At 49.7% G+C, this 14,231-nt stretch overlaps 7 protein-coding genes across 7 annotated transcripts; 2 read left to right on the top strand and 5 right to left on the bottom strand.

Annotated features, from left to right (window-relative positions):
* Positions 1 to 350: 350 nt before the first annotated feature.
* Positions 351 to 972, bottom strand: CC84DRAFT_1203914 (uncharacterized protein; the record flags this gene model as incomplete). The annotated part of the gene is made up of 2 exons (XM_018181861.1): positions 351 to 905; positions 955 to 972. The coding sequence occupies 2 exons, from the start codon at positions 970 to 972 to the stop codon at positions 351 to 353; spliced, it is 573 nt and encodes a 190-aa protein (XP_018038938.1).
* Positions 973 to 1,661: 689 nt separating this feature from the next.
* Positions 1,662 to 2,844, bottom strand: CC84DRAFT_1239841 (2,3-dihydroxybenzoic acid decarboxylase; the record flags this gene model as incomplete). The annotated part of the gene is made up of 3 exons (XM_018183989.1): positions 1,662 to 2,020; positions 2,072 to 2,486; positions 2,543 to 2,844. 3 exons carry the CDS (start codon positions 2,842 to 2,844, stop codon positions 1,718 to 1,720), a joined length of 1,020 nt encoding a protein of 339 aa, XP_018038939.1. The 3' UTR covers positions 1,662 to 1,717.
* A 764-nt stretch (positions 2,845 to 3,608) lies between these two features.
* Positions 3,609 to 5,463, bottom strand: CC84DRAFT_1203915 (CoA-transferase family III; the record flags this gene model as incomplete). Its single annotated transcript, XM_018181862.1, has 4 exons — positions 3,609 to 4,133; positions 4,195 to 4,689; positions 4,748 to 5,046; positions 5,100 to 5,463. The coding sequence occupies 4 exons, from the start codon at positions 5,461 to 5,463 to the stop codon at positions 3,609 to 3,611; spliced, it is 1,683 nt and encodes a 560-aa protein (XP_018038940.1).
* A 249-nt stretch (positions 5,464 to 5,712) lies between these two features.
* CC84DRAFT_1162499 (hydroxyquinol 1,2-dioxygenase) lies at positions 5,713 to 7,036 on the top strand. The gene is made up of 4 exons (XM_018178009.1): positions 5,713 to 5,949; positions 6,000 to 6,297; positions 6,347 to 6,779; positions 6,835 to 7,036. Exons 2-4 carry the CDS (start codon positions 6,008 to 6,010, stop codon positions 7,015 to 7,017), a joined length of 906 nt encoding a protein of 301 aa, XP_018038941.1. The 5' UTR covers positions 5,713 to 5,949; positions 6,000 to 6,007; the 3' UTR covers positions 7,018 to 7,036.
* A 350-nt stretch (positions 7,037 to 7,386) lies between these two features.
* CC84DRAFT_1194726 (putative salicylate hydroxylase) lies at positions 7,387 to 9,252 on the bottom strand. Its single transcript, XM_018181364.1, has 4 exons — positions 8,643 to 9,252; positions 8,051 to 8,578; positions 7,804 to 7,999; positions 7,387 to 7,749 (listed from the first exon to the last, which is right to left on the bottom strand). Exons 1-4 carry the CDS (start codon positions 9,066 to 9,068, stop codon positions 7,544 to 7,546), a joined length of 1,356 nt encoding a protein of 451 aa, XP_018038942.1. The 5' UTR covers positions 9,069 to 9,252; the 3' UTR covers positions 7,387 to 7,543.
* A 756-nt stretch (positions 9,253 to 10,008) lies between these two features.
* CC84DRAFT_1239851 (uncharacterized protein) lies at positions 10,009 to 11,705 on the bottom strand. Its single transcript, XM_018183990.1, has 2 exons — positions 11,107 to 11,705; positions 10,009 to 10,936 (listed from the first exon to the last, which is right to left on the bottom strand). Exons 1-2 carry the CDS (start codon positions 11,640 to 11,642, stop codon positions 10,315 to 10,317), a joined length of 1,158 nt encoding a protein of 385 aa, XP_018038943.1. The 5' UTR covers positions 11,643 to 11,705; the 3' UTR covers positions 10,009 to 10,314.
* A 1,158-nt stretch (positions 11,706 to 12,863) lies between these two features.
* CC84DRAFT_1174036 (uncharacterized protein) lies at positions 12,864 to 13,338 on the top strand (the record flags this gene model as incomplete). The annotated part of the gene is made up of 3 exons (XM_018180070.1): positions 12,864 to 12,915; positions 13,018 to 13,167; positions 13,223 to 13,338. The coding sequence occupies 3 exons, from the start codon at positions 12,864 to 12,866 to the stop codon at positions 13,336 to 13,338; spliced, it is 318 nt and encodes a 105-aa protein (XP_018038944.1).
* Positions 13,339 to 14,231: the final 893 nt, after the last annotated feature.

The raw sequence follows: 14,231 nt of genomic DNA on the forward strand, positions 1-14,231 counted from the left end.
CTCGTCCTTACCCACCTCAGGTCTAAGTCATCAGCCGGTAAGATCGTCATTCTTAGTCTCAGCAGCATCGAGCCACAGAGCCGAATAAAGAGCGTCCGCTGATGCTTCTTCAATGTAGACTATCATCGGACGTGAGTGCTTCTTCATCTACCTCGAGCGCCGCTATTGACAGCACGCTAGTTTCTACTGTACATACCGTACAACGCCTAAAATCGTAATCATCCCAGGTCGGGGGTGGCATGTTCGCAACAGCTTGATTCTCCCTTTGCGAATAAAGAATAGACGGGGAAAAACTGAGAGTGGCACCGACTAAGAAAGGATGTACCAATCCGTATAAGTCATAAGACGATCTACGTAAGCTTTTTCCACAGCTTCTTGCCCAAATAACCCGCTGCCGCACCTCCCGCAATCTTCCCCGCCTGATCATAACAGTGATGGTGATTATCATCATAAGTCTGAACAGGAACCGTATGCGCCCCGCTCCCCGATCCAACCCCCTGGATCGCCCAATATTGCCCCGTAGCATCACCCTGGCTCATGAATGCCTCATAACTATCGCTGTACGTGTCCAAATACCACCCTTCTCCGGTCCAGTCATTCGATAGCTTGAAATACCCTGGCTCTCGCTGGGAGATTAAAGTCCACATCTGGCCAGCGTAGTGTCCCGGGTCTGCAAGCCGAACCCGTGTCCGGTCGGAAGAGTTGTCGTTGTAAATGTCGAGGCATTTGGGTTGCCTGCTTTGCGGGTCCGTTGTACAGATGTTAAACTTGGTGGGGTCTTCGGGCGTAGGGACGAGGGTCCACAGAAGGCCGCCGTTACGCGAGGGAGCGCAATGTACGCCTGAGGGTATGGAGGAAGAGTGGTTGGGCTGGAGGCTATAGGCTGGGCCGAGATAGGAATTTGTCTTGTCAGGAAGTTAAAATGTGTTTTAAGAGTTTTTCAAGGAATCTTACTAAGTATTGAGTAGTCATGTCGAGTAGTTGCACAGAGAAGCGCTGAAGTGTGGTTATTGTGTTCGTTCTTGGTCTCGTATAGAAGCAATTGATGTTAAATCCATATGTACTATAGTATATACTCTGGCTGAGATTGGCATTGGGCAACAAAGCAAGTAGTCCTGACTTGTACTATTCACTATCTAAATTTAGTCACCAACAAGATGTATGCGGTGACATCTCCAACATTTCATTGACGTCATTCTCCATTGCTGGTCGTTGCATACAGTTGGACTGTGTTTGTTCCTGATGGCAGTGCCTGCAAAGTGGCAGAGCTGAGTCTAGCAGGAGCGGCATGATCGGCAGCGGATTACGTATGTGGCGGGAGTGCGCAGATCGCGATTTCAAGGAGTGTAGGACTGTACTACATTCCTGTGAACTTTGCTTTTCGACTAGCGCGTAGAAACAAGACGATGCTGGAGGCCTGATGGCAGTGCAGAACAAAAAAGTTTATCAGGGCCGGGAAGCATTGTTACCGAACCGAATCCTTGAATATTAATTTCTTCACAACTAACCAAACTTCGTGCTTGTCTTTGGCCCCCTCGGATAATTGTGGGAACATCAAATAGTCGCATCGCCAGAACATCTACGCAAAGAGTTAGCATTGCTTTCACAATTCTTGTTCACTCCCAGTGCTCGTCACGTGATTGCGTCAACATGTGGTACAGGACCCTTGGTAGCACAGTTTTGCTCGAAAACTGATCGTTTTTGAATTCGCCAATGCCTATATCACTTTTTCATTCGAGTCTTTGTACTCATTGAGCTTGAAGAGGCCCTTTGCGTTTTCCCTCCCGATCTTAAGACGGTCTCCGGTGTTCATCTCCGCATTGTCGAACCATACACATCCGTCTTCGAATGTCTCAAAAGGATAGTCAACCGAGAATAGAATGCGATCAGAGCTGACCTGATCTTTGACGAAGTTAAGAGTTGTCGTGGAGAAGTGACCGCTGGTGGTCACCCAAAAGTTCTCATTGAAGTACTCGCGGATAGTCTTCTTGCAATCAAGGCCAAGCTTCTTCTTGCGATCCTGGATTATGTCAAAATGTAAGTTTCAAGTAAAAAGTGTAGTCCGACTTACCTCGAACCAGTGATTGATGCGCCACATGTCGAAAGGAATGTGTTCGCCCAAGTGTCCAAGGATTACCTGGGCCTTTGGGTTTCTGTCGAATACACCGTTCGTGACCATTCCGAGAGCATGCAGACTAACTCCAACAGCGAAAGATAGAGGAGGGCCGATGAGCCATTGTCGGTCCTTCCACAGTTTTTCAAAGACGATACCCGTGGGATTTCTAGGGTGCAGGTACAAAGGCACGTCGAGCTCGACCAGAGTTTGCCAGAAAACATCCCATTCTGGCTGGTCATAGAACACGTAGTCTTCGCCATCGGTGCCGGCTCGCTGGGTATCGTTCACCAGGGCTCCCTTGAATCCGTACTGAGTGACCGTTCTCCTCAGTTCACTGGCAGCTTCATTCGGGTTATGCATGGACAGAGTCCTGTATCTTGAATTAGCAAGTGGCAATGGGAGTATCAGGGCGCCTGGCGAGCTTACGCGAAGGCTCCGAGCCGATCGGGGAATGGCTTGATCTGCTCGGCGATATAATCGTTGATCTCCACAGCCAAAGACTGAGCTTCTTTGGGGTCAAAGATATCTTGAACACCAGGCGCTGTGTACGATACAATAGTATAGCCAACACCATACTTGTCCGCGTACTTCAATCGAATATCGGTGACATCCTGGATCTCTTGCGTATGCTTCTCAGCGTCTGTGCTGAACATGCCTGCCCACCATTTTGTCTTTTTCTCCAATCGAGGCAGCGCAAATGCTTCTTCCAGAATAACCTTTCCAAGCATTTTGGTGGTATTGATTGATACTGTTCGAAAGTTGAGCTGAGAAAGCGATGATGTTGGTGCAGGTAACGTGCCCAGATGGATTGGGGCTTTAAGCAACTGCGGAGGCTGACACTCGGATCTCAAGGCGGGACCCGGGAGCCTTAGAGCTCCGCACCAACGCTTTCGCCCGGCACATAAGCTACATCCCCGGATATGCTTAGAGAGGGGCGGACGCGTTCACTGGCGAATGACCAAAGTGTGGTGGGGGATCGCGGAAGCGTTCTGTTGCAATACCCGAAGCGGCAAACGTACCCGCCAAGTTCTGGTGCGTTGTATGCCGGCCCAGTCCAAAATTGAAACTTGATTGAAAATCGCATGCGTGTATGGAGCGTGTCAGACGCATACGTCTTGGCCCTGGACGCATTACTCCAGATGGGCATGTCAAATCTCACTATATCCTCATAGAAAACGATACCATATCTGACCGGCGTGAAAGTCCATTTACCGGTTGGCATTTGCATATTAACGATACCTAGGCGCGTGGAAAAGCAACCTTCAGTCGTACAGTGCCTTCAATGATTAAGATGGGCGAAGACCGTGGACGCCAATGATAATTGTCTCTACGGCGCATCTTCTTGCATTTTAATACGCATAATATCCTCTACTCCTAAGAACAATACATATTTAGACAGCTTACGTAACGCTTCATCTACGAAGTACGGTGCGAGTCTCAACAGCTTCTTCATTGACGCTTATGCATACCTATGTAGTAACTTAGTTCACAATCATGACCCTTTTCGAACATCTGCCTCAGATCCAAAGTCCCACGTGGGTAAATCCGAGCCGTTTGGGCGGCTAGCCCTCTGGAACTCAATCTCAAGACCCTGGATCTCTGCGACCGGGTTGACTACTTCAATGTTTGCATTGTACTTGTCTGCATACCAGTGATCAAGTAGCTTTGGGCGCGTGAAGAAGGCAGGAAACTGTCGGCGCATCTGTCGTAATGCAGTACCGCTGATTTGATCCACGCTATTGTCGTGACGCAGCGCCAGGAACTCAGGTCCCATCAACTGACGCAGCTGCTCCTGGACTTGCTCCGTATGCAGACCTGCCTTGAAGAGGAGCAGATCGTATTGTAACAGGGAGGCTTTACCATGCCATGATCCACCTCGTTTCGTTCGGTGTAACAGTCCAAGTAGAGCAGTAATGGCACCCATGCAGCCTGTACCGTAATCTGATATAGGGAACGGTGGCACTACAGGCTCTGAGAGGCCCATGAACTTGCCTTGTTCCCACGCAACACCAGAAACCTGCAGAGTAATTGTTAGCGTCGCAGACATAGCGCCAGCTCTTGGACCTTATTGAACATACACAGTCGGCAATCTGCTGCCACCCAGGCCTATGAGCCCACTCTCCTTCATAGCCAAAGCAGTTCTCGTTGACGTAAACAATACCTTTTCCTCGGCGCTTAGCCATCTCACATAGCTGCTTGGGGCCGTAGCCGAGTCGATCAAAGGCTCCAGGTCGATAGCCATCGACAACGATGTCCACATCAGCAAGCAGCTCTTCGAATTTTGCTTTTCCCTCCGGGGTCTTCAAATCCAGATCCGCTGCATGTTTACCCATGTTCCCATCAACCTGAAAGAATGGAACATCGCTTAGGTGAGGGCTCGTGATCTTCAAGACAGTGGCACCATACTCGCCCAGGATGCGGGTAATTGTGGGCCCTGCAATGATTCGGCATAGTTCAAGAACTTTGATACCGGAGAGTGGTCTTTTATCATCGCTGGATGGGAGAGGAAAAGGCGGTGTCTGTTCTTCCAGTGAGTGTACGCTCCATGGCAAAGCTTTCGTTGCTACCCTTCCCTATATTTGTCATCAGCGTCAATTACTTGGAATACAGATAGCGAAACTGGATGCTTACATGTGGTGTCTTCAAAAAGTCCTCATGTTTCATCACGGGTACTCCGGCCTGCTTATTGGCGGCATTCATTTCTTCGAGCTCGTCTATCGTGAGTTTTCGAACGGCATCTTCTATCGTACTGACGATCTCCTCATGGGTTTCAAGATCAGGCCGAAAAGGCTCTAAACCGATCATACCCAAGGTTGTCGATGCTTCAAGTGAGCCATGGATATGGTAGTACTCTCCCTGATTTTTCGTCTCGTACAGATTTGCAGACATGCGACGGTACGGATCAGATTGCGCCTTCAGAAGGTCCGTGTCTTCAAGAGTGGTCAGTTACCCCGAGCTTTGAAGGCAAACACATAAGTTATACCTTTGAGAAGTCTCTTGACATCTGGATCCAACTTGCTTTTGCCTCCGACAGTAGCCAGATACGCTTGGAATAGGAAAGCAGTTGTTTTCTCTAGATCAATCTTGATGGCTCTTTGCGAATCTTCTCCGGCTTTTAGATCACCCAATTCGGCAGCCACCGATGCCTCGATTGCTTTCAATGCCGCAGTGGTCTCTGTCTCCTTGAAGGGGATCGGGAAGTAGGGTAAATTTCGTTTCGCGTCGAACGTAACATTTTCAGTCCGGTGGCGAACTGATTGGGGAAGCTCATTATCATTTTCGCTGAACAATTTCAGTAAAATCTGCAGGATGTTTTTCGACTCTTCGGTCGATTTGTAGAATACCATTGTGCTTTACAGCTTCAAAAGCAATTGCGCACGCGAAACTTTGACAGCAATGCCGCCTCCCGATATCTTAATGTGCGAAAATGCGCATGACATGCAATGCGATGCCTGAGGATCCCAACTAGACCTATCCTGAAGGACTTAGAGATCGACCATTTCAAAAGTGTGGGGGTGTGGTCCCGCTTGGAGGCGTTCCGATGGGGCATCGGATGCGGCACCTGGCGTCGGCTAACGAACACGCACCCGCATAGACCCTGGGCCAGCAATACGCGCTGTTGTGTTGGGGATATGCGCGCGCATTTCCCGTCCTGCTGAACCGGTAGTCCAATTAGCAACATTGAGTTTCTTATTGGTACAAGGTGTACCTTCTACTTTGGTGTTCTTCAGCATATCACGCCAGCTGCAAGCTATTGCGGGGTAGGAAAGGGCCGGTGCAACACCTTCGTATATTGTTTCTGAAGTTATTCGAGCTCGTACAAATCACTCACAGTTCGTCTGTACTCAGCCCATCTGGATCTTTCTCCTGCTGAGACACACAGACACAAATATGTCGCAAACCAACGGCACTAACAGCGTCAACGGCGCCACACTGCCCAAGCCTCAATATGATCCAGATTTCACATCGAATGTCATCAAAGCTACAGGGCCCAAAGCCAACCCCCGTGTGGCACAGGTTGTTGGAAGCTTGATACAGCACCTGCACGACTTTGCGCGCGAAGTTGACCTAACAGTCGATGAATGGATGATGGGCGTCAACATGATCAACCGCGCAGGTCAGATGAGCAACGAGAGGCGAAACGAGGGCCAGTTGTTGTGCGACGTAATCGGTTTAGAGTCGTAAGTACAGACGGTGAACCTCTGTGTTCAGTGTTAAAATATGTCCCAGGCTGGTCGATGAGATCACAAACAAGCAGCTTGTAGGAGCTGATTATGAAGCCACGAAGACAGCAATCCTGGGTCCCTTTTTCCGACATGATACGCCGCCCACCAAGAATGATGCCAGCATCATCAAGACCATGCCACAAGATGGCGAAGTAACGTACATGCACGGAATCGTCCGTGATGCTGCCACCAACGAGCCACTCAATGGTATCACAATCGATATTTGGCAATGCAGTACAAATGGTCTCTACGAGCAGCAAGACCCTGATCAAGCAGAATTCAATCTGCGCGGAAAGCTCACCACAGATGAGAATGGGTATTATGGACTGTACTGCTTGCGACCTGTTCCATATCCTGTACCATATGACGGTCCAGCTGGCGAGCTGTTGCAGCTTCTTGACCGCCATCCTTATCGACCAGCTCACATTCACATCATTGTAAGTTGCTCCAAAACCCGGATGCAACGTGAAAATGGTCGCTAACTGAAATCAGGCGGGGAGCGACAAGTATACTCCTTTGACAACACAGATCTTCGACAAGTCAAGCAAATACCTCGAAGACGATTCAGTATTCGCGGTGAAAGATGATCTCGTTGTCGACTTTGTGCCAGTCCAGGGAAATGAGAAGGCGTCTTTGGAGCTCACATTGGATATCAAGCTAGCCAAGATAGCATGATAGATGAAATAAAATTGACTACCATCGAAGTACGTGCTGCTCAAGGTGCTGACGTCAACGTTTGCAATGACTTTGTACGCCTGTCTGGTCAAGTCCCAGTGGCACTCCTCAGCCCAGATGAGAGATATATGCAGTTGGAGGGCTGTCTTGTAGTACTTACCAAATGCACTTCGTCTTGCCACCGTTCAACCTCCGCAAAACCCGTCTTGGCCCTTATGTGCAAAGTGGGTACAGTACGAACCCTTGTTGCAGCTCCCACAGAAACAGACTAAGACAACGCTATTATCGATGAGCCAAGTCGTTCCTGTATTTTCACGTTGGTCGCACAGGCAGCGTGCGTTTCTTTGAAGAGTTAACAGGAATAAGCTTCACGTTCTCTAACGCTAGATTACAAAGCTCGGTTTCATGCAACCGCGATCGGACAATAGCCCCAACAAGATAGACGCCGCGATGACAGCTCACTGGCCTTCCCCAAACCAAATGAAAACACAAACGATGATGTTTTATGACCCTACAGCCGAGCTGCCTACTCGCCCACTGTGACACCATTCGAGAGTTTGAGACCAAAAGGCAGGCCCTTGGTGTACCTATCAGTGTACGGCACCCCTCGTCGCTCGGCGAAAGCCTGGTCGATGTCCTTGTACATGTCGTATCCGTTCATCTCCTCGATGGTAAGCTTGTTCGACTCGTCCTCCACCTTGTAGCCTTTAATGCTGGTGTTACTTGAGAAACCTGAAGACCTGTTAGGTATAGCTCATTTCGTATAAAGTTGGTGAGTACACTTGCCGATGCGTTCATTGATGTTGTAGGCCGCCTTTGCAGCGGACGCTTGGACTTTGGTAACACGAGGCAGACGGATCTGCTCGTAGACAGCGAGAGACTCTTTCACATCTCCCTTGAAGTAGTCCTTGTTGAACAGAATTCCAAGCGCAGCGGCATCTTCAATGGCCATGCAAGCACCTTGACTCTGATGAGGCATCATCTGGAATGCAAGTTAGCTTAGATATTCCTCCATGAGGAAAGTGTTGCTTACCGGGTGGCCAGCATCACCGAGCAAGCAAACATTACTCTTGACTAGATAAGGATATGGCTGATGGACCCATAGGCGCCACGGCTGGACTTCGATACCAATGGCAAGGTGGGCTTTGACCTGAGCATCAAGCTCTGGGTACTTTTCAGTAAGCTCCTCCACAGGAAGGTCTGCACCACCCCATGTGTGGTTGGAGTAGTCGCCCACTGATCGAGGGAAGAAGCAGTAGTACGAAAGAAGCTCGCCGCCATTGCACGGTGAAAGGACAATCTTATCCCACTTGCCTTCCTGGCCGCCCCAATATTCTAGAGCGCTGTTGAGAGAGTAGTCAACAAGGCCGAGCTTCCGTGCATCCTTGGACAAGACGTTGGCATGTAGGCAGCTAGAGTCCGCAGGCTTCTTGTCCGGGTTCAGGCCGATGATCTTGCGCGTTACTGATCCGATACCATCGGCTCCAACGATCAAGTCATGTTTGGCCTTTATGCCGTTGGTGAAAGTGATCTCACCAGACTCGAGGTCGATATTCTGGCACTGGCCGGTTGGTCAATATATGAGCAGTCCTAGAGTATATATGCTTGATCCGACGGGAACTTACTGGGTGGTTCACGAGCAATTGCACAGGAGCTCCAGCGCCCTCTTCTTGTAGCGCACAGTCCATAAGCATCTTGTGCATGTATTGCCTATGGAACATGTTGTAAACGTAGCCCCATCGCTCTTCGTAATCGTCGAGATCGTAAACACTGACGGGATCGCCAGTTTTCCAGTCGCGGTTGATAAGCTTCTTCAGTACGACTGGATCGCCCTTCTGGACATCGACGCCCCACTCGTGTAACCATCGAGTACCATTTGCGGCACATGAAACTGATGCTCCAGCCTCTCCAGCGAAGTCGTTGCGCTCATAGATGGTGACATCGTGACCTGCGCGACGTAGCGCAATGGCTACGGATAGGCCTCCAATTCCGCCGCCGATGACAGCCACGCTCAAGCGCCTCCAACCGCCTTCGATGATCGTTCCTGGCATATTGCTTCGGTACTTTTAGAATAGGCCAGGGTAATAATAGTCAAAGGACGCGAAAGGCGAGCGTGCGGTTGATGGAAGTTCGAGATGTAGCGTATGGTAGAGCTCCAAGGGAGGCTAAGGGTGTAAGGTAAATGCGTGCCTCGAAGGTGAATATTGAGCGTAGTACAACAATTATAAGACAACCGTAGGGCGCAAGGCAAAAGAGGTGTATAAGACTGCAAGTGGAGTTCTGTTCTCTAGTCTGAGCGTTCCTGTGTAGAAAATTCGTAGTCACTCGTACAAATTGACGTCCTCAAATGCTATCAGCTTGGAACTAGCAACGGTACTAGCTGCTCCACACCTTGAGCGGATCAAGCCGTGGAAGGCTTTGCCGGAAGGCGGCTTCCAGAAGCAGGCGTTCACTCGATAAGGCCGCGGTAATGTTCCTGTAGTTCGATCGGTGAAGTTGTCATGTGGGCCACACGGCTAACGCTTGCGGGTATTGCGCTTTGGCGGGTATTGCACCTTGGGGTTGGGGTTATCGGATCTCGTCCCTTGCCCACCCCAACAATCAAGCTCAACACTGCCGGCCAGAGAGGAGCGGCTACCTTCGGTAATATACAAGCTCGCGGGCGATGTATCTTGGCCATGTGCATAGACTTCAGGGCTTTCGTGGAAGGCGCATAGTGCGCGTAGCACTTAGACTTCGCCTACATATCCGGTACAGTGATACGCAACACAGGCTCGGGAGTTGAAGGGTGCACGACCCTCGGGGCTAGCTTGGAAGATCATGGGTAGAAGAGGCCAAGACCTGCTACCACCGAAGGGCTGTCCAGGGAGTTTGTGGACGAAACCCTAAGGTATTGGATGGGGACGGACCTCTTTCTTTAAGTATAGAAAGTAGCGCATGTCAAATCTGCGAAAGAATCGAGTCATGGCTTCGCCATTCTTAACTGTGCTCTCTCATGTAAAAAGTGATATCAAATAGTCGTTCGAAGGTAGAAGGAGACTGCTGGGTTGGTTGAGCCTGCGTAACGTGGGATCCGATTGGGATTATCCGTGTCTTGTCCTGGTTCAAGCGACCGCCATAGACTCTGCCTCAACATTGCTCCTAATCGATCAAGGCTTTCGACAATAAGTACCAGTTTGTGGGTACCCGAGTTTATCGCTTGTGAGTGGTGGTCCCGGCGATGGGGCGACGATTTCCCGTGAATTACTTCCCTGACTGATACCGGCGTTGCCATTTCTTCGAGTAATGCCATCATCTCTACTTCTTAGTGTGTTTTCGGCGCCGCTGATGTAGAGGAGTGGCATTCCTCCGGCGCTGAGCACCATCTTTGCCATGATCTGGAGCTTCTAGGGCGTCTTTCGTTTCAAGACTTCCCTGGTTCTCTGCTTCGATCTGCTCTGTAGAGGTGTCCTCTAATAGCTGTTCAACCGGATGCTGACTTTGTCCCAGTATCCTCGCTTCCTTCAGCTGAAGAGGCTGCTCCGCCAGCCCCAGTTTCGACATCGCGAACTCCCACCAGCCTGGCGTGGGAGGAATCCACTGGCCAACGTCCACAACATAATTCCTTTGATCCTCGGGCAAGTTCATCCACACAAAGGGTTTATTGCTGTTCACCCTTCCTTCTATGGTAAAATCGCCGATCTCTTCCGGGATCTTGAGCGCTTCGGCGATGACAATGGGCTGATAAGCCGGGACAAGAAGATGGAGCATCACAGGACGCACTCTCCGTCCCTGTTTCTTCGCTCGTCGATCCCTCTCTGTGTTGGCGTATTGTCGCGCTGCTATCATGAAGCTGAACGCGGTGTCGATCTGATTCGTGTAGCCGCAGAAGGCAGGTCCTAAAGGCTTTGCCTCGAGTAGGTGGTAGAATTTGGGATACCTATAATGCAAAAGAACAAGGTCAGCGCAGTGTGCATGGATGATAGAAATCGGGCACGAATAGGTAGTTTCGGTTGCTGTTGAAGTCAGGTGAATCTAGACCCATGGAGAGGGTCTGAAATTGCAAACACCAGAAACCATGTGATCGATCTGTGCCTTAGATGTACATACCAGTCGTTATCTGGATGGTAAACGAAGAACCAATGTTCGTAATTCAGATCATCGGAGGTTTGTCCCAGCCTCTCACGGATCAAATCGTACACATATTGCGGGAAGTCCTTTTGTGCCAGTAGTGCTGTCTGCGCAGCTAGCGCTGTAGAAACTTCCTTCAATTGTGCCGCGATGAGATGCAGAGCTTGGACACCCTGGTAGGTCAGAACCACGTTTGCGCCAATGCCCACCGTGGTGGCGATGGTATTGAAGGTACTGAAGATTTTGACCGTATCACAAAATGAGCGACCCATAATCTGAATAGAGGGAACAAATGCCTCGAGGCGGTCTACAATCTTTGACGCCTTGGGTATAAATTCGTTCAGGTTGCCAGCGGTTTCGTTGGCGTTGTACATCAGCTCCCCAGCCTGGAAGATGCCTTCCACCGCCTGCACGGTTTTGACGAGTGGGGAGACTTGTTTGGCGGCATTGGTAACTTCTTTGAACGACTTGGAGCCGAAAAGGGACCCGAAAACGGACGGTCTTCGATGGCTCATGGTGTGTCTAAAGGTTTGAAAGCAGTCCCGCGACGATCAAAGAACGCGACTTGTATATGACCGCCACGGGTTCTACACCGCCATTGACGTGGCAGGTTAGCGTGTTTGGACACCCTGGTCTGTTTAACATCCTCGGTATTATTGCCAGCGCACGATGTAAGTTCAATTGAACAGAACAAGGTTTCGATTGTGCGTCCATACCCTAGGTACATGTGCTCGAAAAGAAGTAGTGTGCCAGGCTGCAGTGAGGTTGTACAGATATCGCGATTCCCTGGCAGTCGGGGTGGAGCCTCGGGTGCCCTCATCCAATCAAAGCACAAATCTCGCGTGCTGACCTAACGTCCATGCTAAGCCAATCGTAACACTGACGTCCTCGCCTTGAAACGCTCGTCCGTGAATACATGTAGACCAGCATGAGAAAGCTTGCAGGCTTACGTGGGTCACACAATAATTTCCTTACCTCTTCTCTTGGACGCAAGTAGGGTAGATCTTCAAACGGATTTCCGGTGGCATTAGCCTCAGCGAAGACGGTATTTGCCTTTTAAACATCGCTGTGACATTTCCTAGCGGAGCTGCAGACAAAGAGCAGTATGACCATGCCCTTCACCTTTTCATGCCCAACATGGCTCGCAACCTTGTCCTGCCATGCTGAAATCAAGAACGTCAAGTGTCTGCTGTTGCAAATTTAGAGCTGTGCCGTATTACCATCAGCCAGAGTGAGGGGGGTCATAAGTTGGAGTCAAGAATTTAGGTCATTGTGTGCCTTGACTATTCCGTATCACCTGTGGTCAAGTGCCGATGACAGCTTAGGTGAGGCATCCTGCTCGTACTGATAACACGGTTCGATTGATTGACTTTGCTAGCTTTTTTTTGATATGCCCAACTGCTGTTGTTGCCCCGCTGAGGGACTGATACGCATAGATGCTTCTCGGGTCTTTTCCTTCACTCCAAAAGTGCTCTTGGGGTGACCATCTAGCCTGGTTAAACGCTGTAAGCTTCATTTCCCGCTGTCGAGCTAACAGACACGTGCGTATTACTTCGTTCACCTTACAAACGCTCATACCATTGGGCTGAGTCGCTAGTAGATTCCCTCAGTTCTACGCACGTATAAAACTTTCGGAACGACTCTCTCTCTCGCTCATACACTCGACCGAACGACTTCTTCAAAACGCATACGGGCCCTACACATCTACCAGAACAATTCACAGTCAAACAGCGACAATGCAATTCACCAACACTCTTGTCTTCCTCCTCGCCGCTACGGCTATGTCCTGTAAGATGATATCCCAGCACGAATCTTCCATGTCTCACTTGGACATGCATCCTTTGCTTCTCATCTCCGCTCTTTGCTCTTCTTAACTGGGTTACCTCACAGGCAAGTGCTGGTTCCACAGTGGCTCTCCTCCGAGCCAGGAGATCGCCTGGGACGAGTCTTACTCCTGCTGCTTCGGGGAGGCTGCAGGAACGTGGCGCAGCAAGGATTGCAAGAGCCCCATCCCCAAGGTTTACCGCGCCTGCTGCTTGCGTAAGAACGCCTTCTCCGACTGCTAGTAAGTAGATTTGCTCTACCGTTATGCCAGACCACCCTAATGATCCAACACAAGGTTCTTCGCTATCACCAATCCACGATTGCCACGCTAGAGCAGCACCACTCTGTTTCTATCTCACAGGAATTACAGCGAGGATGAGGGCATAATTATGTGGGAACATGGATAATGGCTGTCATTTGATCGTGACGAATGCGACAGCAAGCGTTCCCTATTGACCATTAGTTGGTCGACGGTTCATGTGACTCTTATCATGTACCAATTCACGGAGATATCACCGATCTCAAAGTCTATACTTGTGATGTGGGCAGTATCTGGGTACTCGCCTTGGCCCCCTCAGCAGCATCCACTTGCGATGTCCCTCTTCCAAGAGCTGGTATTCTTGAGCAGATATTGTGATACTTGCTTGCATAAGAGTCACGACCTGTGCATGAAACGAATAATATTACAGGCTGGCCACACAAGAATCTCAAATGAATCAGTCGAGTGCTTAGACAAGAAAGATGGATCTATCTCCAGAATGTCACTCAATATCACGCGAGTGTAAAACCTAAGAAGGTGCTCGCCACAGTAGCTGGCAGTTTTTCACGTCACTCTAGTAGCAAACAATGAGACCCACGTGAACATTGTCATGACTTTGTACAAAACATAAGTTCAGCACGAAAGTACTTATCGAGCTGGCCTAGCCGCCGCAGTTTCTCTATCTGCACTACTTTCGATTCTGTTAAGATTTCCGATCAAAGATTCGCCAAGCTCATTTCCCTACAATCCTTGCTGTAGGGCTCAGCTCGGCGCATTAGTGCGTCTCGAAGGAAAGTAGTAAATAATTACAGTATTTGTCTATACTGGCCCAGAGGGGCTGGGATCTTCGGCAGGAGTTCATCGGAATGGTCGGTTTACTGTTATAGATATCAGCTTTGCGAATGACGCTATGAATGGAAGAACACGTGGTTTCCGGGATCAGTATTAGTAATGTAGACTACAGAGAATTTTGCCTTGGAGTTGTGCGAGTTGGGAAATGATGGAAGTGGGGGCCGAGGGA

This window comes from Paraphaeosphaeria sporulosa (genome assembly GCF_001642045.1).
Source record: "Paraphaeosphaeria sporulosa strain AP3s5-JAC2a unplaced genomic scaffold CC84scaffold_3, whole genome shotgun sequence".
In the NCBI taxonomy this organism is placed as follows: domain Eukaryota; kingdom Fungi; phylum Ascomycota; class Dothideomycetes; order Pleosporales; family Didymosphaeriaceae; genus Paraphaeosphaeria; species Paraphaeosphaeria sporulosa.